This window comes from Sander lucioperca, chromosome 2, assembly GCF_008315115.2.
Source record: "Sander lucioperca isolate FBNREF2018 chromosome 2, SLUC_FBN_1.2, whole genome shotgun sequence".
Lineage (NCBI taxonomy): Eukaryota > Metazoa > Chordata > Actinopteri > Perciformes > Percidae > Sander > Sander lucioperca.
In genome coordinates, this window is record NC_050174.1 from 36,074,421 (window position 1) to 36,097,585 (window position 23,165).

Genomic DNA, 23,165 nt, shown 5'->3' on the forward strand with positions numbered 1-23,165 from the left:
GGACAAATAGTCTAGCTAGCTGTCTGGATTTACCCTGCAGAGATCTGAGGAGCAGTTAACCGTAGTCCTCAGAAATCCACCGGAGGTTAAAATTACAAAGAAAGCGGAAGGTGGCGGACATGAGGCCAAAACCAAACACATCCGGCGGAATTTCCGGCAGCACCTGAACAATCCCGGAAGTGGAACATTGTGGATATAGACTATATACATGTAAATGCATAGAGAAACTGAGGCCATCAGTGTACCTCTAAACCAGTGTTGCCAAAACAGACAATGGCAACTTTTTTCACATAAGTTCGGTTACGTAAAATGTCTCCTTGCGTTACGTCTATTCATTTGCATCCCTTTTTTTTTTTTAACCCACATGAAGTCATGTCTTACAAAACGCAGTAAGACAGAGGGCCCTATCTTGCACCCGGCCGATGCAAGTGTCTTTGCTAGTTTAAGACCGATGCAGTTGGCAATTTCCCGTCCAGCGCCCGCGTCGTTTAAATAGCAAATGCACCTGCGCCCATCTTTGCGCCCATGGGCGTGCTGGTCTTACAGGGAGGTGTGTTCAGGTTCATTGTTGGTGTATTGGTATCTTGTGGCAGGGGAAAGTGATCGCGCCATTGACCAACAAAAACCTGGTCTAAAGTCAATAGCACAGCATTTCATTGTTATTTAAACAGCGAATTAGTAAAATACGCCTAGGCTTATGCACACTATGCTTCACACACACACACAATTACAAATAAACATTACGGTGCAAATCCGCCATCATAATAGCAATGAGCCAAGGTACAAACGCGCCTGGCTTTTAAAAGGAATGGGAGATGACACCCTGATTGGTTTATTGCATGTTACGCCCAAAACACACCTCTGATTAATTAAGACACTAAGTACAACCCTTTTGAACCATGCGCCCGGCGCATGGACCCTTTTTTCCGCTGTCAAACTAGCAAAAGCTTCACGCCGTGCGCTTAGATCGCTAAAATAGGGCCCAGAAGGTTAATGATTTATTGTCATGTACAGTATTGTAAATGGGCCGTTAAAACGGCAGACATTTTGACAAGTCATGGCAGGAAAAGCACAGCTGTAACTTACATTAATTACGGCTGCGCCCACACCAGGGACTGGAGACACGTCTATGGAATGGAGTCATCATTGATGTAATTAGTTACACCTGTGTTTTACTGCTAACATGCGACAAAAGGTTAGCTGTTAAAAATAAAAGGTCTATTGAACTTAAAAGATGTGCGTTGAATATTGGGTCACCTGTAAGTAGGGCTGGGTATCGTTAAAAAATTCCGATACCAGTACCAATACCGTGACTTCGATACCGGTTCCTAAACCAATTTTATAAAACAAAGAAATAACATTACGGCACAAATCTTTCTATATATTTTTCAGCTCGTACTACGTGAGCCCCGTCTCTGGGCCGTAATGTAGAGTTTTTCCTGCGTGTCTCTATGACGTGTAACGTTAAACAGCCAATCACAATCATTATTAGATCTTGGTAGAAGCATGCTGCATGCTTATTGGGTCACTGACACTGATAAGATTTACTCCTTAGGTATTGAAATTGGGTATTGAATGACGAGGCTTTTTTCAATACTCAATACTTCAGAGGCAATTTGGTCAGTTCCTAAAAAGTATTGAATTCGGTACCCAGCACTATCTGTAAGGGACAAAAACAACTCTCGTTGATCCCTGCCAGGTGCAATAATATGAAGTGAACTTGTGTAATGTAAAGTTGATAAAATATTTGAAGACAGGTTAGAAATCACCAAAACGTAAAGAACCAGTAATGATGCAGAAAGCCTTTTCACACTTATTATTCCAACACAGTCATTATCACTGAAGAAGCTTTAGGTTGTGCGATTTTATTGGGTGCCACATAAAATGCAAACATTATAGTGTATCTCTGAGTACTGCTGTAACTGGTAAAGTGTAGTATCATCAACTCTTTTCACACTAAATGGCCCTGTGCATACATTATGCATTTTTAAATGGTCTATATTATAGCATACAGTTCAAAAACATCAAAAATATTTGTATATTGAATCTATAGTCCCTCATAAGCAACAAAACAAGTCAGCAAATATGTATTTTTTTTTTCATCATTTCTACTCAAATTCTGCATACAAAAGAAATATAGAAAACACTTTTGGCCTGACTCTAGACACACACACACACACGCACACGCACACGCACACGCACACGCACACACACACACGCACACATTTCAAATGGCATGCAGTGTAGGTGAGATTTTGGTCCCTTTGTGTCAGCCGGAGATTCAAATGATTATCCAGATCCTCAAAGAGTCAGAGTGCCAGTCCTGTTGAGTTTGTCTAAAGCGTTGGCGTTATGAAAATGTGGCCTTAGTACAATGTGGCTCGAGTCCATGGCAGCTGTGCATCATTAGAGCTAAGAATAACCTAAAGAGAATGCGGAGGCCGGGCCATATGAAAAAAAACAAAGCCCCAATTCACTTACAATTATAAGAAAAGCAAGAAAGTGAATCATAATATTGCAAGGATGGTTAAATATGATCAGAAAAGAACATCTGCCGTTTTGTTGACTAGTGTCCACCTCCACGTATCATCCCAAGGTCTATAACTGAGTCAGATGGTGTGGAGCTTCCGGCAGATCCAGAGCAGGGCAGGTGTGGAGTGGCAAACTCACTGGCGCTGGGACACGGTGGCTTGAGGGGAACTTCCCGGGCCTTGGTACCTCTGTTTGGCGTGCTTCTCACAGTACATCACGTCTCCGACGCAAAAGTGACCCCTCATCCTGAGGTTGAGACCGCAATCTGTGCAGGTGTAGCACTCCGCATGGCGGAAGCGGTTGTCTGCGATGCGCACGGCCAGTGTGCTGTGGAAAGACGAATGCAGTCAAACACACCGGACTATCCGACACTGACACTATCACTTTCACTATCAGGGTGAAATGATTTGCCACATTTCCAATGCAAATCAACTCGCCGGCTGCACGTTTGTGACAAGACAACAGACGGCAGAAATATTTGCATGGTCATGTCATACTGACAATTATAATCTTGTTTTCCTATGAACAAATTATTTGCCAATGTAGTAATACACTTTTGAGATTCTTCTCAAACAAGTGCCAATTTTTGAACTTGGGCAGATAACTTATCTGTATCATGACACTTTCAATCAACTTCAATCAAGAGAATGCAAACATTTGATCTGCTTTACAAAGAAATACAACTGCCCCATTGGCATATTTGTTTTACTTGGTAAAATAAAGCTCACAAATGAACTCACTCATTAACACTCAAATATGAACTTAAGACATTTTCAGTACATTCAGTAATTAGATGCATCTGTCATAACCGGTTGTTGCTTTGGAAAAGTTCCCTAAAACACACACACCTAATATCACACTCTACATGTGGAACATCTTTTACTGCGGGACAAATCATCACTGTAATTACTCATGGCACGTTAGTCCACTGAACGTGTAACTGCAAGAGACTTACCCGATGCTTGTGCCGCACTTCTCACAGGTGTGGATTTTTTTGACTCCTCCCACTGATGTGCTTAGTGTGGAGGCGTTGGGCGAAAGTTTCCCTGGGAACCGCAAGGCTGCCTCTGGAGTCAAACACAGGAACAAAGCTGCTCATTGGGATGTTGTAACTGGCCTGCTTCTCTGTTTATCACATAATCACTCGGGTCTGCCTCCTCTGTCAGTGGAGCTTGTTTTCTGTTTCCCACTCATCATCACTAAGCTCATCATCACCCATGGCACGCGCTTTCATGAAACGGGTTTCCACACATCGGTCATTATCACGTCATGAAAGAATGTTATTGCTCTCTGGATTTATTTGCACCACCATTTATCAAAGCGGAGAGGGGGAAAGGAGGACGACAGATTCATTACATGATATGCTGTTCACAATATGAACTGCACACGGGAGAGCGTTTCATCCTGCACAGGTGACGGCCATATGGCAGTCCAAGTTACAACTCAGTGACGCACACTTGCTTGTTCTGTACATAATGCACTTTCAACAGCAATGATTTTAAAATGGAGAGGGGACAGCAAAGCAACTGTAGGAGGGGATATAAATTATGTTGCATTTGACAGAATAGCTGAATCCTGAGACGCAACTGTAAACCCTTTGCAACCCGTGCAAAGGGGTTACTGTGAACAACCATCAGTCAAAATCCAAAAAAATTATGCAATCTGCCAGGCTCCTCCATGCAAACACATTCATGTCCCATGCATTTTCTATATCTTCAGTGAGAGTGGGGACACACTGAACTTTTTTTCCCCAGGCATTTATGTAAAATGCCTGATAAAAACAATAGATATAAAAATATTTGTGCAACAATGAATACTAGTGAGTATTTAATCTAAAACAGACAGATTCTTTCGCTTTTCAAACCTGCACATTTGTTTGTAATGCAGAGTGCTTCTCACAGAGTGCTTCTCACCTTTCTCGTCAGCCTCCAGGACCTCTTGCAGTATTTTAAAGGTGTTGGACTGACGAGGCACCGAGCGGGACTCCTTATTCTCCTGAATCATCTTGTACACCTCAGAGTCCCTGTCGAACTTCTGCATGGCAAAGTCAGAGCTCGAACTGCTGTAGAGGGAAGAAATAAAAATATAAATCACAGGTTGCAGGTTATCACATTCACTAAAATCAGACGTCGAGCTCTCGGTGACGTGTTCTGTGGAAAATGTGCGTTTATGAAAGATTTGCAAGTCTGGTTTAACTGAATCCAGAGGAAATGAAGGAAAGGGCAGCAGCTGGTTTTGAGACTTTGACCTCAGAGCATTAAGTGTAGATTGCAAACCACAGGCAAGAGGCCAAACAAGTGTCCTATCGCACATCATTCCCTCAACAGGACCCCGTCATATCCCCTTACCAGAGGAACGGTTCCAACTCAGAAAACAGCCTCGAGGCAAAAACAAAAGGGGACATAAGGCCGACTGTGGAAGCTATATAAACTTAGCACAAAAAGTAAGGAAATTTGTGTTTGGTAGATTATTTCTCTGTGGTAACAATGCTTTTTGGCAATAAATGTTATACCGGTGGAAAGCCTGTTTAGTTCCCTTTCAAATGGTGCCCCATTTGTAAGGAACATGCATTTGTGGGATGAGTACGTGGGTTGCGCCAATGGAAAAATTTGCCAAATCTTCTCTGCCAATGCCAAACAGCTTATTCTGCCATTGCGTTTGGTGTTTGGTGGATTGGATGATTAAGTTTGAAGAAACAAGACATATTGGCAATTGAACAATTTATTCATTTCACAAACAGGAGCCTCAGTAGCGTGTGGAAGAACCATACACAGCCACAACAGCCTGGCACCTCCTCCTCATGCTGGTCACCAGCCTGGTCACACACTGCTGTGGGATGGCATCCCATTCTTCAACCAGCATTTGTCGCAAGTCACAACCTGGTTGTGTTTGTCACTCTGGCACAAACAGCACGCCCAAGCTGATCCCACAAGTGTTCAATGGGGTTGAGGTCAGGACTGCTGGTTGAAGAATGGGATGCCATCCCACAGCAGTGTGTGACCAGGCTGGTGACCAGCATGAGGAGGAGGTGCCAGGCTGTTGTGGCTGTGTATGGTTCATCCACACGCTACTGAGGCTCCGGTTTGTGAAATGAATAAATTGTTAAATTGCCAATATGTCTTGTTTCTTCAAACTTCAATCATCCAATCCACCAAACGAGTCAATGGCAGAATAAGCTGTTTGGCATTGGCAGAGAAGATTTGGCAAATTTTTCATGGGCGCAACCCACATACTCAGCACTGCTGCTCATCCCACAAATGCATGTTCCTTACAAATGGGGCACCATTTGAAAGGGACCTAAACAGGCTTTCCAACGGTATAAGATTTATTGCCAAAAAGCAATAAGCAAACAAATTTCCTTACTTCTTGTGCCAAGTTTAGAATGTGTAGTATCACCTTTAATGCAAAATATGAATGAATGCTTTATCACATGCACTGTAGGTTAATAAGTTATATCATTTCAGCAACCATGATTATGAAAATTAATTTTAAAGTCATGTGCCTGACACAAGGTATGATATAAAAAATAACGGACATGAGCTTTGAAACAACAAGGAATGTCCTACTGTGCATTGACAGGAGGGAGCAGGTGGGAAGATTATATGCTGTCAATTAATTAAGAAATTGGAAAAAAAGAACAGTGGCTCACTTTACAAGCAAATTCTTTACCCCTGGTGTGGTGGAAAAGCAGTTATTTTTTACTGCTGCTTCCATACTTGAATACACATATGTGTGGTTGAATACTAACCTCTCCTGAAGCTCCTGAAGCAACACATGCATTACAACCTCGACTGACGGATGATTAATAAGTTAAAAATAAACACAAGAACACAAAGTATGTTCTTGTGTCAGTGGGAGCTGGTGAGTGTGTGCTGTCAGTAGGAACTGGTTGGCTGGGTGCAGGTGTGGTTTGATGCCTTCCACCTGAAGACATCTTGTCAGCCAGAATCAGTCAACTTAACCTGACTGACTGACACACCTGTTGTCACAACACATCTGTCCAAATATTTACTCTTCAAACTGACACCTACGCTGTGAAGAATCTGCTCGGAGACAGTGACCTAAACCTTTTTTAGCATCGCTGCACTATGGAGGCCTGGCATTTGTTGTACAAGGACACAATTAGGTAGCTGGACAGTGACAGATTTGCAACAAACAAGTTGTGTTTGCTCTGTACTCAACACCAGTGAACAGGGTCAGAATTGAAGTGCTTTTTATACACAATCTCCCAACTTACTGGAATGATAGGTACAGTAATTTGACAAATTAACTTAAGATAAAGTAGTGTCACATATTTGGTGTCAAAGCCTTTGTAGACTATGGGATTTATGAAACACAAACTTCAGCAAATACTTGATATCGTTCCTAGCGATGCGTTGCCAGGTCTGAACTGCATCTGCAATCTTCACTTCTTGCTCGTATCAGGCCTTCAAGCTGTGAAACACATGCTCAGATGGATTTAGGTCTGATGACAGACTTGGCCGGTCAAATTCAGCCGTTTGGCCAGAAAGAAAAGAATTCCCTGGTTGCTTTGGTTTTATGTTTAGGATCACTGTCCTGCTGAGCCTCAAAGATCCTTGAGGCTGAAAGTCAGCACTTTGACCTCATAGTCACGGTTTTATTTTAATAGAACAAAGATAAAACCTTTAAAAAAGTGTCACTATCCAAGTAATTGTGGAGTTCTCTTGTACATGTAACATTTCCTCAGTGTTGCATGTAAAATAACATATGTTCATAGTGGCTCATATCCTTTCCACCACTGCTGTGTGCATGTATTGGTCCTGCCTGTATTCCAGCTTTATGCTGCTCGTTAAATGAAACAGGAGATGGCATACAGACAAGACAACAAATCTGAGGCTGAGGCAAACACTCAGACCCTTTCGTCTGAATCCCTGAACATGGTTCAAATTGAAAACAGACCTAGAAAGCACACCCTCCAAGTTCTCCACATGCTCAGCTCCACCCTCAGCAATCCCATTTCCATTTTCGCCTCGCTCACCATCCCTTCTGAAATTGCATTCTCAAAACAAATGGAAAGTCTAGGTCAAATGGGAGGAAAACAAATACCAGCAGTGAGGGTGAGAGGGGACAGCATGCATCTGAGCAGGCAGTCGTGTGCACACAGATCTGCAGTGGAAGCAGTTCAATTTCACAAAGTATCAGACAACTTCAGGAGAGTTGGTTTGTTCTACTGTACATGTTCTCACAATGACCTACACAATGCCTGCATCCAAAATGAACGTGTTGTTGGTTTCCAGACCCAGACTTGGCACAGAGCTTCAATGATAAAGATCTAGTCATAGCACATGAGCGCAGCCAAAATATATCAAAGATCATAACCACAGCCAAATTCCAACCACATTTCTCAAAGCGTCTTACTTGCAGTACAACACCTAAACCAAAGTCAGTACATCCTGACAAAAGAAATCCAAATGACAAAACTCAAAAAATGACAAGACTCACCTCAAAAAGGAAAGAAAGAGGGAACAAAAGAAAGGGAGCTCAACTTTTCTTTCCAGTAACTGCCCCTGTATTTCTAACGCTGCTGTAGCAACTCGGAACATACAAGAAGAAACAATATTGGATGCCGAACACAAACCTCTATCTAAACCAGACGGGGCAGAAAAACAAGAGGCTGACTGAAAGGTGTGCCTCGGAGCTGAAACTTATTGGACATGCGACAGAAGGGGTGGGTACATGGGTGTCACTGAGTCTGTGATTGGCTGGGGAGGAGCAGGGAGAGGCTTGGTGTGCAGGCCGGGGGATCCAATCTCGGGGCCAATCAGGGGGAGAAGTAAAATCAGACTTTTTTTGGGAATATGGGTGTGTGTGTGTGTGTGTGTGTGTGTGTGTGTGTGTGTGTGTGTGTGTGTGTGTGTGTGTGTGTGTGTGTGTGTGTGTGTGTGTGTGTGGAATATGACTGCAGTTGCTGACACGTCATATCACTAGCCGTGGTCGCCCAGGGGGGGAACTGGGGCCAAAGTCAACTATCCTGCACTGTGAAAACACAGGCACAAGGCTCTCCAGCAGAAAGAGAGTGGACACAGAGGATTGTGTGAGGGACTAAAAGAAGATTTAATATCTGCAAAGAGACAAAAAACATGCTATGTAATTGAATCCAAAAAAATAAATAATAAATGCTTAGAGGGTAGCACCTGCATGCTACAAACTGAGTCACGTTACAGCTACATCACCTCATCAGAGGGGGGCGAAGCAGGAAATGGCAAACTGCAGTGCAGATGGTGGTCACAATATAGTGTTTCCCAAAGGCTAAAAAGTTCATTTGTAGCTGTCGACTCAGAGTGCAGCTTCAAACCACTCAAAGCACCAACAGTCAGCTGCAACAGAGCAGTGAATTCACAAGATGACTTAACAATTGTACACTAAATGACTGCGTTGGTTTGACAGACTTTTCAGGCCATTTGCTCCATCAACTGCCTTTTCACGCAGACTTTTGAAAGGAAAAACAATGAATACGAATGTGCGAAGGAATGTTTCTAGCAGAGGCTGGCTACCAGATGAATTCCAAATATGGGTGATACTGCAATATCCTAACCACTGGAATAACCTCATGTCATCCAACACAACATCCCTGCAATTGAAATTACTGCTTATGGTTACCATTTGAAAGTTGAAACAGTGTCAGAACCGTTGATTCAACCATATCGTAGGTGTAAGTAGATACCATTGTGTCGGGAGATTACACTTCCATGAAATTCTGTACAATAACTAGAGCCTCAAACATTAGCGTACAGTCGAATCGGCACCTTTCACTCTCAACTTCAACTAAATGCTGTTTTTTTTAAAACAAAAGCAAATGCTTCAATACTTCCGTTATTTTTTTCCCTCAAACTAGGCCTGTAACAATTATTACATAATTGTCCAATTTTTTTTTTTTTTTTACATAATCACGGTTTCTTTGTTTAACCGCAATTAATTAATTAATTGCCAACATTAGCTGGTCTTAAGGGGTTTGACTGTTGATGGTAATTGTTAATTTTGTGCGGATCTGCCAGTAGATAGGCATACAAGTAATTATTGGTCGGACTGTTCAGCTAAAGCTATGCTAGTTGTTGGCACTTGACCCTATAGACGTTCATAGCAACAAAAATGACAAGTGGGGATCCAGTTAGAAGAAATATTTTATGATAATAAAGAGCCGTTGTTTACTTCATAGGCCGTTTACCTGGGTTATTACATTATCTGGGTCACATAACAGTGATATAACCAAAAGATGTATCCTGGAATTTATTCAAAACTTGAATTTTTTTAATGAATTCTTTTTAAATTTGACAAGAGGCAATTAATTGTACAGCACATTTTGAATTGTTACAGCTCTACCTCAAACCTACAGTACATGTTCTTGTTTTTTTTTTTTATATATGTGTATGTCCTTGTTGATGTTACTATGTTTATTGTGTTGTTGGATTGTTTAATTCATTATTATTTATGTTTGAATGTTTCTTAACGTCCATGCGTTTGTGCCTGAAGACCCCCTTGAAAACAAGATGGTACATCTCAAGGGGATCCTCAAATTCAATTTTTAAATTAAATAAATTACTGCCAGTACTAGCTTATACTGAAAGCTTTTTCTTATAGTTTTTCCTTTGTGTATGAATTGACTATAAGCTTTTCAGGTAATGTTGATTTCTTCTCTAGGCTCAGATAACCCCTACTGGCCTGTAGATGGCACTGAATGCCTGTACACACACACACACACACACACACACACACACACACACACACACACACACACACACACACACACACACACACACACACACACACACACACACACACACACACACACACACACACACACACACACACACACACACACACACACACACACACACACACACACCTGTTAATACGTGGAAGCTTCAGGCTGTGCTTTACACTTCAATCTCTGAAGAGGAACTAGTGTCGTGGACTAAAATGACAAATTATAGGCAGGTTTTCAATACATCTGTTTTTTCATATTCAAGCATATAAATAAAGTACAGTGTGTGTTCTGTACGTCTGGTTGGACATTTCAACTTCATGTTTCATTGCAACAAAAGCTGCAACTATAAGATTAGATGTGTGTGTCCACAGCAGTCAGTTTAATACACATAACTTTGCAGTGAACTATGAGGTTTTCTCATGTATTATTGGTGATGCGAGTGGTCTTTACCTGCGACGTGGGGACATGGGTACGTCCCGATCAATGGGGCTAAGGGGCGAGTAGCGTCCTGGTGGGGTTGGGGTTCTGCTGGACACAGAGTTATTCCTGTGGTCTGAAGGGGAGAACTCCTGTGGAGAAAGGGGAAAGCGACAATGAAAGCAAGAGATGAGTAAGCATGAAAGTCAAAACTTCCTGCAGCAGCTGAAACCAACACTGCAGTTCAGAGTTGAGGAATCTATTGAGACAGTGTGCAAGTGCTTAGACCATGATGCAATGGTACTGTACAAGAGTCACAAAAAGAGCTGTGTTCAGTGCAGAGGCAGGAATTCGCCAGCAGTATTTCTGGATTACTGCTCGTCCAAGCAGCGTATTGGCACTGAACAAATGTAGCGTCCTTGTTGTAGGAAGCCCTGAATCTAAGGAGACTGTACTGTATGACAAATCAGAATTAAACAAATTCTGACCCCATCGTGTAGTATTTATTCAGTCAAGATCAACAACGGGAGAGATTCAGCAGTAGCTTAAAATAGCTCCAGATGGGGAAATACCACAGATAGTTTCTTACTTCTTCGTCATCATCTTAGTTTCTTACTTCTTCATCATCATAGCTTTGACTGAAACCTGGTTAAGTTCCGTCAGTGCTCTCAAAGTTTCTGTTGCATGAGTCACACTCAACATTTCTCTGCTGCGGGCTGATCAGTCTCAACAATCACAGCAACCCACATCAACATTTTTTTTTTAATCTTGATTACCATGTATATCAGAGCTGTACTTCAGCCCCTCAGCTGATACATTGGTGTGGCAACAGATGTTTGGCACTGACTCCAGTGTTGGTCTAATGGGAAAGACAGAACCAGCATGTACTTCAATGGCTTCCAGATGCCGTGCAAATCTCACAATTATTCATGGTAGTTATAGACAGTGTCCATCGTCATTTAATGAGAGAAGACATTCCACGCGGTCAGAACCTCATTCAGCCAAACTGACCACTTACAGTACTGCAAAAACAATAGTATAATAGTATAATTCAGGAAGGAAACGGTCAGCAAAGTCTTAGTTATTAAGTGTATAATGTTTGACTTTTGACAGAAGAGGGCGCTACATACCCACTGTACACAAGCAGCTCGTAAACTAAGGTCTCAGCAGATGTGCAAATGACAGTTTTTATTGTAGCTGTTCTTAGCAGAAACCAATGGGCACAGGATAGTCAGTTACAGCATTGCGGGCAAAGGTTTATTTATTCAAATTTAATTATGCAGGAGTGAGCCACTAGTGAAAGTGACCTCAGGCACATGTCCACACTAAACACTCAGCACACCTGCACTTTAAGTCTGCACAGCACATAACTCAACCCAGACACTTTTATTGTCAGGAATTCCAACAAACTAATTGTTTTTAACCACAACAATGTCTGGCGTCCACCTGTAATACTGATCACAGAAGACATACTCACGTACTAATGCAATACTCGAACAACAAGCTATAAACATGACTTTAAAAAAGAAAGGCTCCAAACACTTTCACAACTTCCAGTTTGCTGAGAAACAAAGCTATTACTTTATTTTAGGTCTGTTCACAGTCCAGGAAAACGTTGACTGTGAATCAAAACAGCCCACAGATGACTCCAGAGTACAGCTTTCACAATAACGCTCACTGAGTTTTTCTCCCTCAACCGTCACCAGCTGGCATTAATGTTACACAGGCTCCATCCCAAGGAGGAAATGTCTTTACCCGGGTCTTTGAACCGGTCCGGTACATGTCTGTGACTCAAGTTGGACACACAGTGGCACTGATGGAGTCAAAGATTTGTGTGTCTAATGCCAGCACCCGCTTCCAATTCAGAAACTCTTTGAACAATGTCTCTGTTCTCAATTGAGTCCAATTTTCCTCTTCTTTTTCCTTAGTGAGTGGGCAGATTAGTGGTGCGCGCCAGGAAGCCTTTACCAGAAATGATCATTGGGACTTCTGCGTGCGATTCCTCCCAGGCTAAATCTGGCATAATAACTGCAGGCTCATAAGATCACATATTCCATACCATCAGAGTACAAGAATAGAGACATCCCTGTCCTCTCCTGCTGTGAATCAATCTTAGAGGCATATACCTGATAGACATCGATGCTTTAGGGATTCCTTCAGGAAGACCCGAGCCCCTCCAAGCCACACACTAATGCAAACCAAGTCTATGTTATGTAAGTGTCTGGCAACTGAATGTGGATCTTCATGCTCTCCAACAGCAGAAGAATTACGGATACAATCACAACTATGATCTATGAGACTCAAGAGGAATGCAATGAAGTAAAGAAAAACAAAGGGAAGAGAGAGAGAAAGAGAAAAAAACAAGCGCTCCACTGTGACAGTGAGTATGCAGCTGTGATTGAGCTTGACATTAGAAAGAAAAAAAAAAAAAAAAAAAAAACAACTGTCTGCACCACCACAGCAGTTGCCCCATCACCGTCATCCACTCTACAGTCTGCGATACCAGCCTTTTATAGCGGTAACCATGGCACGGCTGGCAATGGCCTTAAACTGGGCTCCTTGTTCTGGAATCATCACTGTTCCATTGTAATCCATCAAACCATTACACACAGCTGATTTCAGAGCTACAATGCATTTGGTAAACTGCACGATGGCACTGCCAACAGTTCCCCCAATGTCTCATGCACCAACAAACTTTGGGAGGGGCACATAGGCGAGCTGAGGAAAGCCTATTATTTTGCCTTGGATGGGGGTATGTGTCAGACCACTGGAGAAAATCATGAGCCAATTCTTCCTGGTTCCTGTGGCTGGCGAGAGGAGGAAGCTCTGATTGAAGTGGCACTGAACTGTAATCAGGAGCTCACAGTCAACATAATGTACTCGGGTTCATTAGGGCAGGTCATTGGTATGCTGTGCTGGTCTTGAGCTGCACATACAATAACATATCTAACCTAAAAGTCTGCAAAAAGTTGTGCGTGTGTGAGTTCATGCAAGAGTACATACATTTAAATCCTCACACTTGATTCTCAATTTATAAAAAAGGCTCAGAAAACTCAAATCAGCTTATTATGAGCGATGGGGTCCTATACATATGCACTATTTCTGCAAAAGTTGGGACAGTTTTGAATATTTCACGAGAGACTTATGTATTTCTGTTCTTGTCTGTGCTTTTTGCCCAGTTTAAAAGTGGATGGGGTTTAGTTGGAAAAAGGTGACTAACGGCTAGATTTCAACATGTAAAAATCCAAACGTGTGCTTTTGCGTTTTGAACGTACTTTATTGGTATTGTCAACCAAGACAGGAATGACCTGACAAGCCATAGCAAGCCACGCAAAGCGAGTCTTCATCCACATTAATTGTTGCAATAAATCGCTTTAAACTGTTTTTTATCTGCGATTTATTATTTAAAACCATAATGGGTATATCAGCTTTAAAATATCTGTTTTTATAATCTTTAAAAAAAAAAAAAAAAAAAAAAAAAAAAGTCCTCTGTTGCTCTAAAAAGCACTTTTGGATGAATGAGCCTATATGTCATGATCTGATTTAAGTGAATGAAAGACCAAGTGTGGCTGGCTTTTGGTCAGGAAAAGGCTCGGTATGGGAGGGAAAAATGGCGGCTAAACTGTCAAAAATCCATGAGAATCACCCTATGACGAGAACAAGCCTCTGTCTGATTGGCTACTTAAGACACAAACAAACAGGAAATGGTGAACTGAAGTGACAGCAGCTGTTTCAAATCAAGGCCCATGGGAGACGTTGGGGACAGTGCCAGTGGAAGAGCTTTGAGTCTGGCTCCAAGCAAGCCACTCTGCATCATCATCATTACCACCCTGCAGCTTCAATTACAGGGCATGGGCCAGCAGCGCGCAGGGCAGATGCCTAGGGGAGTTTTTTATTTTGGGAAGCTTGACGCTGATGTAAGAAAGTGCTACGACTGCTCGTTCACTGTCTCCACCACAGACACAGACATGACTGCTGTATTACAATGAGGCGGGGGGACAGCAGACATCCTGGGCTGGGTAATAATCAGAGCTGCGTGCAGTGTTTCCTATCCAGCAGTGTGCATCGGTGGAGGTCCTGAGCAAAGACCTGAGGCTGACGGTAACCTACTCGTTATCCACCGTCACTGATGGACCCTGCCTTGTAATTATGTCTGAGCGATGGTGCATCGCTGTGTCCACATTCTGCAACAAATAAGACACGGTTGTTTTATATCAAAAATCATGTCATTAACATTCTTTAGCTTTTTTATTGCCTCATATCCAACTACATCTGCTTTATAAAAATGTCTCAGACTAAATAATAATACAACAAGACCAGTGGGCTGATGGGTGCAGACGGACTACAGCTTCTATGGAGGCTGCTTCAAGTGATGAGCCCCTTTCCGCTACTCTCTATATGTATGCTCTAGCCCAAATTTAACATACATAAACTGTAAAGAGCAGTGTGGTTCACAAAACCTTCTCACATCAAGGACCCCTAAACTGACACAAATTAGACCACAACCCACATTAGATAAGATTTTGTCCCATGGTCCCCCATCTGATAGATTACAGAAAGTGTATGAAACCCATGACCAAAATAGCCATATACAGTACATTCATATTGTGTTACTTATGGATGGAGTTCTAGTGAACTGGGGACTCCCTGGAAGCCCCATAAGGACCCCAGGGGGTCCCCGGACCCCGCTTTGAAAACCACTGTATCTAGTTTTCTAACCTTAGGGCATGCTTAGTTTACCCTTTTTCAAAATAGGGATGTAAAGATCTTCATATACAGTGCCCAGTCCATACTGCAGTACATGGAGTAAGCCTATGAAATCAAGCTCAATCTTTTCAATCATCTATAATGCTCTCTACATATAAACTCTTGGCCCCAGCTTACACTGTGCAGCATTCAATAACATGGAATAAAATGACAGATCTTTGTGATGCCAGCGCTAATAATACCTCCCCCTCTCTCTCCATTTGTTCGACACGGCCACACACACCATCAGACTGCTCCAGATATAAACCATATGTACAAGATTAGAGGCCAAATGAGCAGCAGAGAGATGAAGACAACAGGATGACAGCGAGTATACAGTAATGCACTTTAGCCAATGTCAGCTTAAACAGAGCTGCCTTTAGTTTTCTAAATTTCTGCCATTTAGACTGCAATTTCCATTCATTTAATCTTGACTTTCGGTGCAAAATGACGAGAGTTGATGGAAATATTTGGCAAAAACATCATGTCAAAGTTTTTTCTGTACTGTAATGTGGATGATTCCTGCAGCTGAGCACATGAGAAATGTGGATAAACCTGATCGTGTGTGAATTGGAATGGCACAGTGAATACTTTAAGACCTCTGAGAGAAGCCAAAGCTGTCTCATGTGATCATTGTGTAGGTGGTCTGAGGGAGGCACTCACCCACACTGCCACCAAAAGTCAAAGACATAATGAGGAACGAAAAGAGTCTGAGCATTTATTTATCCACGAAGGGTGCTACAAGCAACACATTCTTCACCCCTATAAAATTCCCCACAAGGCTCCGACTGGAGCAGCGTATCAAGCTCATTAGACATCTGGAGTTCATTATGGTTGGGCTAAAATTGCTGGACTTCATGATACTTTTAATTTATGGTCGATAGGATTCCTCTTGTTTAACAAAAGGACAGTAACAACTGAAGGAAGATAAACTTAAACCAAGTGTGCTGACTCATGTTGAGCTGGGAGGTCTAGATATGATGCCACCTTTAACAGCTCATCAGTGAATCCCTCCATAAAGCTCTAATGGCCAATGAGCCTGAAAGCATCACAACTGCAGTAGTTAGACAGAAAACATCTGGTATGTCTTACTCTGGTTTCAGAAGTACAGTAACTCTACTGTACAACAGTGCTATGACTTGTCATGCAATACAATATGATGGACTGCAGCCTAATACTGATTTCTACATGACTTTCCGTGAATTGGAAAAAACAAATCTAAAATGTCAGCAAGATGCATTTATGGTGTCTGGCTGTAGCAGAATTATTCTTCAGTGGTCAGTGACATTTTACCAGCTTAACAATTATGATTTATAAACAACAAATGCAGCTTTGTAACCATTTCCCTAAAACGTAGGTGTTGTTCTGTATAAAACTACAGGAATATATGCTGACATGTCTTGTTTTTGCTGGCATAAATACACTGAGGGGCAGTTATACACGTCGTTCCCTTGACAACAACTTTTGGAATGTTGACATACCGCTCAACCACTTTCCTAAGCAGAACCAACTAGTAAAAAGGCCCATCTCTCCCGGCCAACATTTCCCCATAAAACTTGTAGGGCCAAGTGTCCCCATGACTGCGCCCGGGAGCCCGGGAAAGCACAGGGAATCAAAAGTGCCCCAGTTTGCTTTTCCACTCCAGGGGAAAGAAAAACAGGCGTGCTGATCAATCAGTGGGGATGAGGAGAGGCATGCCGCCCGTGCAGGGGCCACAATGGACCCCAAGCTTAACGGCTACGAGTCTGCATGAAAAGGCCTTGCACTGTCCAGTCACAGAGCTCACTGTGCAGAGGAGAAGAAAACATCCCTCCACCGTGGCCAGGGCCAGCACCACTCCCCCGACACTGGCTTGGCTTAGCACAGTTCCGGCCTGCCAAACCAAACAACAGCCCCACTCATGTCAGACCTTAAATAGTACATCATTCCAAGCCATCATCGTCAAGGAGGACATATGCATGTCTGTGTTTAGTGCTGGAGGAGAAGCCACTCACAGGTGAGGTGCAGTCTCCAGTCCTGAAGAAAAATAATTTAATAACTCAAATATTTAACTACCAGTGCATGCAATATAAAATTTTACATCGACTCAAACTTTAGTTCTATCCCTGCATGCCAAGTCTCCATTTCTGCTCCAAAGCAATGACCGCAGCTTTGCACTCCAGTCCACCACAACCTCCAGAATAGAGCTGGACAAAGCCAGCTTCTGGCTTGCAGGCTGGCCCGCTGCGAGGAGAAAAGTGAACAGAGAAATGTATGGGATCCAGGAAGTATTGACAGATACTTACACTGCCCGCTCTGGATAAAGAGCTTGGCGACACATGTCCCACAGCCAAGGCCACTCCACCCAATTTAGCATCAAGGAGAAAAGGATTGGTCTGCACGGGTGTCACCCTGCAGGAGCTGGCCATCCTACACTAGGAGGGATATTTATAAAGCAACCACCCTGTCCCAGCACAGGCTCAGGCAGCCCACTAAGGCAACCCTCAGGAACCGCAAAGTGCAGAAACTGCAAACCCAGACATGGAGCCTGGTCCTAATGGCCCAGTGACGGGTCGTGTCTCATGAAAAGCAGTTTGGTTTTGGCCGAGCTCATCGCAACAGAGATCCGTTGTGGTTATTTCTTGATGATATAAACAGATGCTCTGAATCATGACGGTGGCCGGCGAGTTCAGATACAATCTCATGCCCGCCTTCTAGGAATCTAGGATTCCTTCGCTCCTTTTGTCATGGTGGTGAGCTAGTAGATATTAAAAACACATGATAAAACACAGCCAGTCACATCACGGCATGACCAAACAAAAACTACAGTTTACAAAGTTACAGCTAATCACCTGCATCAATGCCACTTTTTACTCAGAAATGGAATGGACTTATTCCTACAGGGGTTTCCAACACATGTCTATAGCAATGCATTTCAAATCTCTACAGTTTTCTTTGCATTTGTCTTTCCTTTTAAAAGGTGGTCAAAGGTCAGGGTAAGCTGGTAGGTTGAGACGGTTGCTTCAGGACACTTCAGCAGGATGAATGCTTCCTGCAACAAGGACTTGAACCCACACCTTCTGATTAAAAGGTCACTTCCCTTATTCAACATGCTAACTTTTAGAGCTCTAATCAAGACGTATTGTACATTTCCTGAAAAACATTTATTCATGTGGCCAAATGTTCATGATATGGGAAATGTAGAGGTCAATACAGACTTTTCTTGTCCTAAGGAGAAATTGTTTTACAGTCAAGTGAAAAAAGAAACAACATATATAAACTGTGGACGACCTAACCAAGAACAAGAATCAGGTGGTAGAGCGGTCGCCTACCAATTGGAAGGTTGGTGGTTGGTCGAAGTGTCCTTGGGCAAGACGTCGAAGTGTCTTTGGGCAAGAATACTGCACCATCGGTGTGTGAATGTTTATCTGATGAGCAGGTGGCACCTTGTATGGCAGCCTCGGCACCAGTGTATGAATGGTGCCTGTATGTAAAAGCGCTTTGAGGAGTCAGTAAGACAAGAAAAGCACTACTTAAATATAGTCCATGTACAGTAGGTTGAAAATGTGTAGAAAAGGCCAAAAGTCTTCAATGAGGATGAAGTGCAGGTACAGTGATAATTTTTTTAAAACATGCTATTCTAATCCTAGCATATTATCACATGTTCTGTGTGGTGCTGCAGGCAGTTTGGAACATTGGACTGAGGCACAGCAGACATTGCTGTGTTTTAGCAGACACTGGGCTGAGCAGAGTGGTGTGATGGCTTAAGTACAGTTTGGGAATTTCAGCGGGCTCCCTGGTGTCCACTCTGCTCCCCCCCAGAGCCCCATCTCTTCCAGCTTCCATCACACAATGACAGGCCTTGTGACGCAAGGAAAAAAGCAGCACAAGCCTTCCACAGCCTCTGCCATCACAGCCACTATTGTACACAGGCTTTTTCTCAGGATATCCAACACCCTGGAAAATGGGGGATCCTGTTGCGCATCCCACTCTCCTCACTCAGGGAGTCAAAACAAGGGTGGAAAAGCCTTTTAGGAGCTTTTCAGAGAGACTGATCACCTGATACAGCAGCACTCTGCACCTCTCAAGCAGGACAGAGGCCCTTGTCATGGAAGCTCCGCATCTTAGCGCTCACTGGGCTGCTGTGTTCCTGCCAGCCCGAGCAGCATAATGCACAGTGTGCCCATGGCAGGCCTCTTCCCAGCCATTTCCCCACCGAGTGCTCTGAAAGAACTCCACTCACTAATCACGGCACTGCGGCGGGAGGCTCGTCACCACTTTAAAACCAGGGTAGACATCCCTTGGAGGAAGGGGTCAGCCAAAACCCAAAACTTTCATCCACTAAGCTGGATGATGGTAAACACTAAGGCTGTCAGCCATAGACAGCACAGCAGCCCATTTCCAAATCAGCTTTAAAGACCAGAAAAAGTAAAAAAAAAAAAAAAGAAAAGAAAAAAAGGATGGACTAATCAGCGATTACATATCTCAAATTGCAGTCTTCTCATAACATGTAGCTTGATATTAATTCAAACACACTGAACTGACGAAAAGCCAAAAAATAGTCCAAGTTGATATTGGACAAAAGACAGAAGGGAAGTACTGTCTCCCAGAGGATACAAGACCATACGGATTCCAACATCAGAAAAATTAAGAGAAAAGGATGAATTTAAAAATGGTAAGGAGAATGGGAAAACAGGCGACTCCATAAATACCACAAACATGCAAGGCCTACTGGACGGACAGCTTTGACAGGAGCACGTCCATTCCTGAGGGTTCGCAGATGGAGCCACAACACAGCTCCTAATGTGTTTCTTGATAGGCCAATTCGGAAGTTTGCTGCTATGGTTTGCTCGCCACAGCCCCACTATAACTCCAGTGGTTTTGTTTTTTAATGTGGTTTTGGATTGATGCTAAAAAACATCAGCATCTGTATTTAACGGAGGCTTACAATGCCTTCAGTGAGAAATAATACACTGATACACCTGAAATGTGTTATCTGTAAGATGAATTGAGCAAGAGTATAATATACTGTTCAGACTATTAGACCATTTAGCCAAAAGGAACTGAAAAATCCTACATTTCCCATAATGCAACTCAACGCTTTCGCTATAAGCTCTCTGCCTTGTAAATGCTGATGTTAATTAAAGTCAACCCCCAAGTTTGTAACACAGACTTCCTTTTGAATTTGAAGACTTATAAAAAAAACAAAAAAAACCGGATGACATCAAAAAGCTCTCGATAGAGCCACAGAAGAAATGATACAACCATTTGATGAGTAATATCGGTGTAGTTCCCCTATATAAGCTCAAAACTGACAACTGGAATTTAAATGTTTTTTAAATAATTATTTATTAGCCGGGGTGTCAATGGCACATAAAAACAAAGCACTTGCAAGTGTTAGGACTTGACACTAGACAACTTCATCTTTAGTCTGCAGCCGTCCAGAGGCGTCCATCATCCAAATGAATATCACATATCACCCTTATGTCAGCTGAATCTGCCTAAACGGCGAGCCAGTCAGAGAGCTGATTCATGTCTGCATACACAGACACCCTGCACACCCTCCCTGCTCTAAAACAAATAGGGAGGCAACATGCCATGTGGCTTTGCACTCGCATCAAATTAGTTATTAGTAAGGACTCTGTCTTGCATTCCTAAAGACTGTATTTTGCTGGGACCAGATTCATGGCGGTCATGACTGACAGAAGCATTTTATTTTGATAAAGACTTTAAAATGTTTTAAAATGTTCAGAAATGTATTGAAGGCATCCTCAAAAGCACCACTTTGACCCCGGTTACATCAGGGCTAGCCTGGTTCATCTTTCTCCCAGTGTGAAAGAGATCAAAACTACTCTTGACGTAAGCGACCAGTCTCAGAGGGTGGACACCGCTGTGAGGGACATGTGCATCTGAATCCCATTTAACATGTCAACAACACAAAGAATCCCAAACTCAGAGAGAAAATTTAAAATGGACCTCGTCAGCCAGCAGCTTCTTAGAACTCAGATGCTGAAATGTTTTTAAGTTCAAACCTCTGCATATTTATCCAACTTTATGTTATGTCCAGTGTTATAAAAATGGATGGAATTCTTGTATGTTTTTTCCTGTTCCGTCATGTCGCACATTCTTTCAGTGGGACCCATGCTTGCGACTAAGCATGTAGGCATAGCTGAAATAGCTCATGATGAACTTTCCCACAGCATTTTCTCTCTTTAACTCACTGAAGTCTTTCCAGATGCCCGAGTCCCTTCTTGGCTTCGCTGCAGAATGGTAAATAAGCACAGCATAGTTTAGCCGCAGTCTCATGATAACCCCAAGTCTGTATTTTACCACATCATATTTTACTGCTTACTGAGACAAATGAGTCTCCATTCAGACAACTAAAAGGTTAAGGCCATTGTTTTGAAGGAAAGTATTTATTTTTTTCCTTGGAGCTGGCTCTGAATGAAACGGCACCAGACTGTTATTCAGCTTAATGCCAGATATTTTCAAAGAGACTGACCTTTCTAGTTCATACACTCCCTGCTATAAAAATGTCAAACCCTCTCTGTATCCTGCCATGACTGTGAAGTCCACATACAGTACATTGAGGCCCACAAACCTTTTGTAGGGCATCTTCTGTGGCATCAGAGTAACAATTCAAGAGGAAAGGCCAAGAATTGAAACATGTTATTCCTGCAGACTGCGACAGTGCAGTCAAAATAAATACACAGAGATCTACAGATGAGAGGACAACAACCTTTAGCTGTACTAACCAAGTGAGCTGCATCCCAAATCAGCAGCTACAGATGACTGACAGATTGGCATTGTGAGGACATCACCTTTAAACATTCATATGTATTTGTCCAGTATTATTGCACTACACTCCTGCCGTGATATGATCATCATATCATCCAAAGTATGACATAGCAAACTTATTTTACAGCAGTCAAAAAAACCAACAACAAAAAAACAGGCACACAACAAACTCTTCTTTCTTTTGTTTTTGGTTGGAGGAGACCGAAATGTCACGCTCACCAAGAACCAATTGTCTACATCTAATTAAAAACATGTTATAGCCGAAATTCAGCTGCTTTTCTTTAACAGGGTGGGTTATTGACTAGACAAATGGTGGACAGTTCGACAGCATATCTCAGAAAGCTAAAAACTTTCAGAAGGAACGAGAGAATTTAGCTGGTTTAAATAAAACAGAAACCAACCTGTGACAGCGGTCTGGACAGTCGGTGACTCTTCTCCACTGGAGACCATGGACGCAGCTGGACACTAGAAGATAAAGGCAACAGAGAGTCAACCATACATGTTTGATTTTGGGGTTGGCAATATGACAATATACAGTATAACATGAGACGGACAAATGTGTCAACCCTCTAGGAATTTTTTCAAATCATGTATGTGGTAAAGTAGTTATCCTTTAATATCTCTGGGTGTATGAGGCTATTTTGCAAATCAATAAGTGGGACAGACCACTTGAAATATTGGATTTTTATGACTTTTGCATCAATGTGATTAAGTACTTTAATTTGTCAGCCAAAAACAGAAATTCCTGTCTGGTATTTCATCTATTCAATTTTCAAATTATCTTCCAAATGTAGTATAGCCACGAAATAACTTAATGATGGTAAATAAAATTATTAATGTGATAAAGCATTTTAACCACATTGCCATATTCACACATTTTAAATTAAACATAAGCTGTTTTTTCCATTCACATATTTTAATGCACATTATGAAGTATTGCGTTTGAAAATCTAAATGGAAAAATTCT

General features: G+C 42.3%; 1 protein-coding gene across 2 annotated transcripts in view; it reads right to left on the reverse strand.

Annotated features, from left to right (window-relative positions):
* Window positions 1–1,844: 1,844 nt before the first annotated feature.
* pdlim2 (PDZ and LIM domain 2 (mystique)) overlaps window positions 1,845–23,165 on the reverse strand; it is a 43,252-nt gene continuing 21,931 nt past the window's right edge. For both annotated transcript variants that reach the window (XM_031305119.2, XM_031305120.2), the window contains exons 6-10: window positions 22,600–22,663; window positions 10,709–10,827; window positions 4,446–4,594; window positions 3,488–3,599; window positions 1,845–2,859 (exon numbers count right to left, since the gene is read on the reverse strand). In XM_031305119.2, coding sequence (XP_031160979.1) covers window positions 2,667–2,859; window positions 3,488–3,599; window positions 4,446–4,594; window positions 10,709–10,827; window positions 22,600–22,663 — 637 coding nt within the window. In that variant the 3' untranslated portion in view covers window positions 1,845–2,666. The remainder of the gene's footprint in view (window positions 2,860–3,487; window positions 3,600–4,445; window positions 4,595–10,708; window positions 10,828–22,599; window positions 22,664–23,165) is intronic.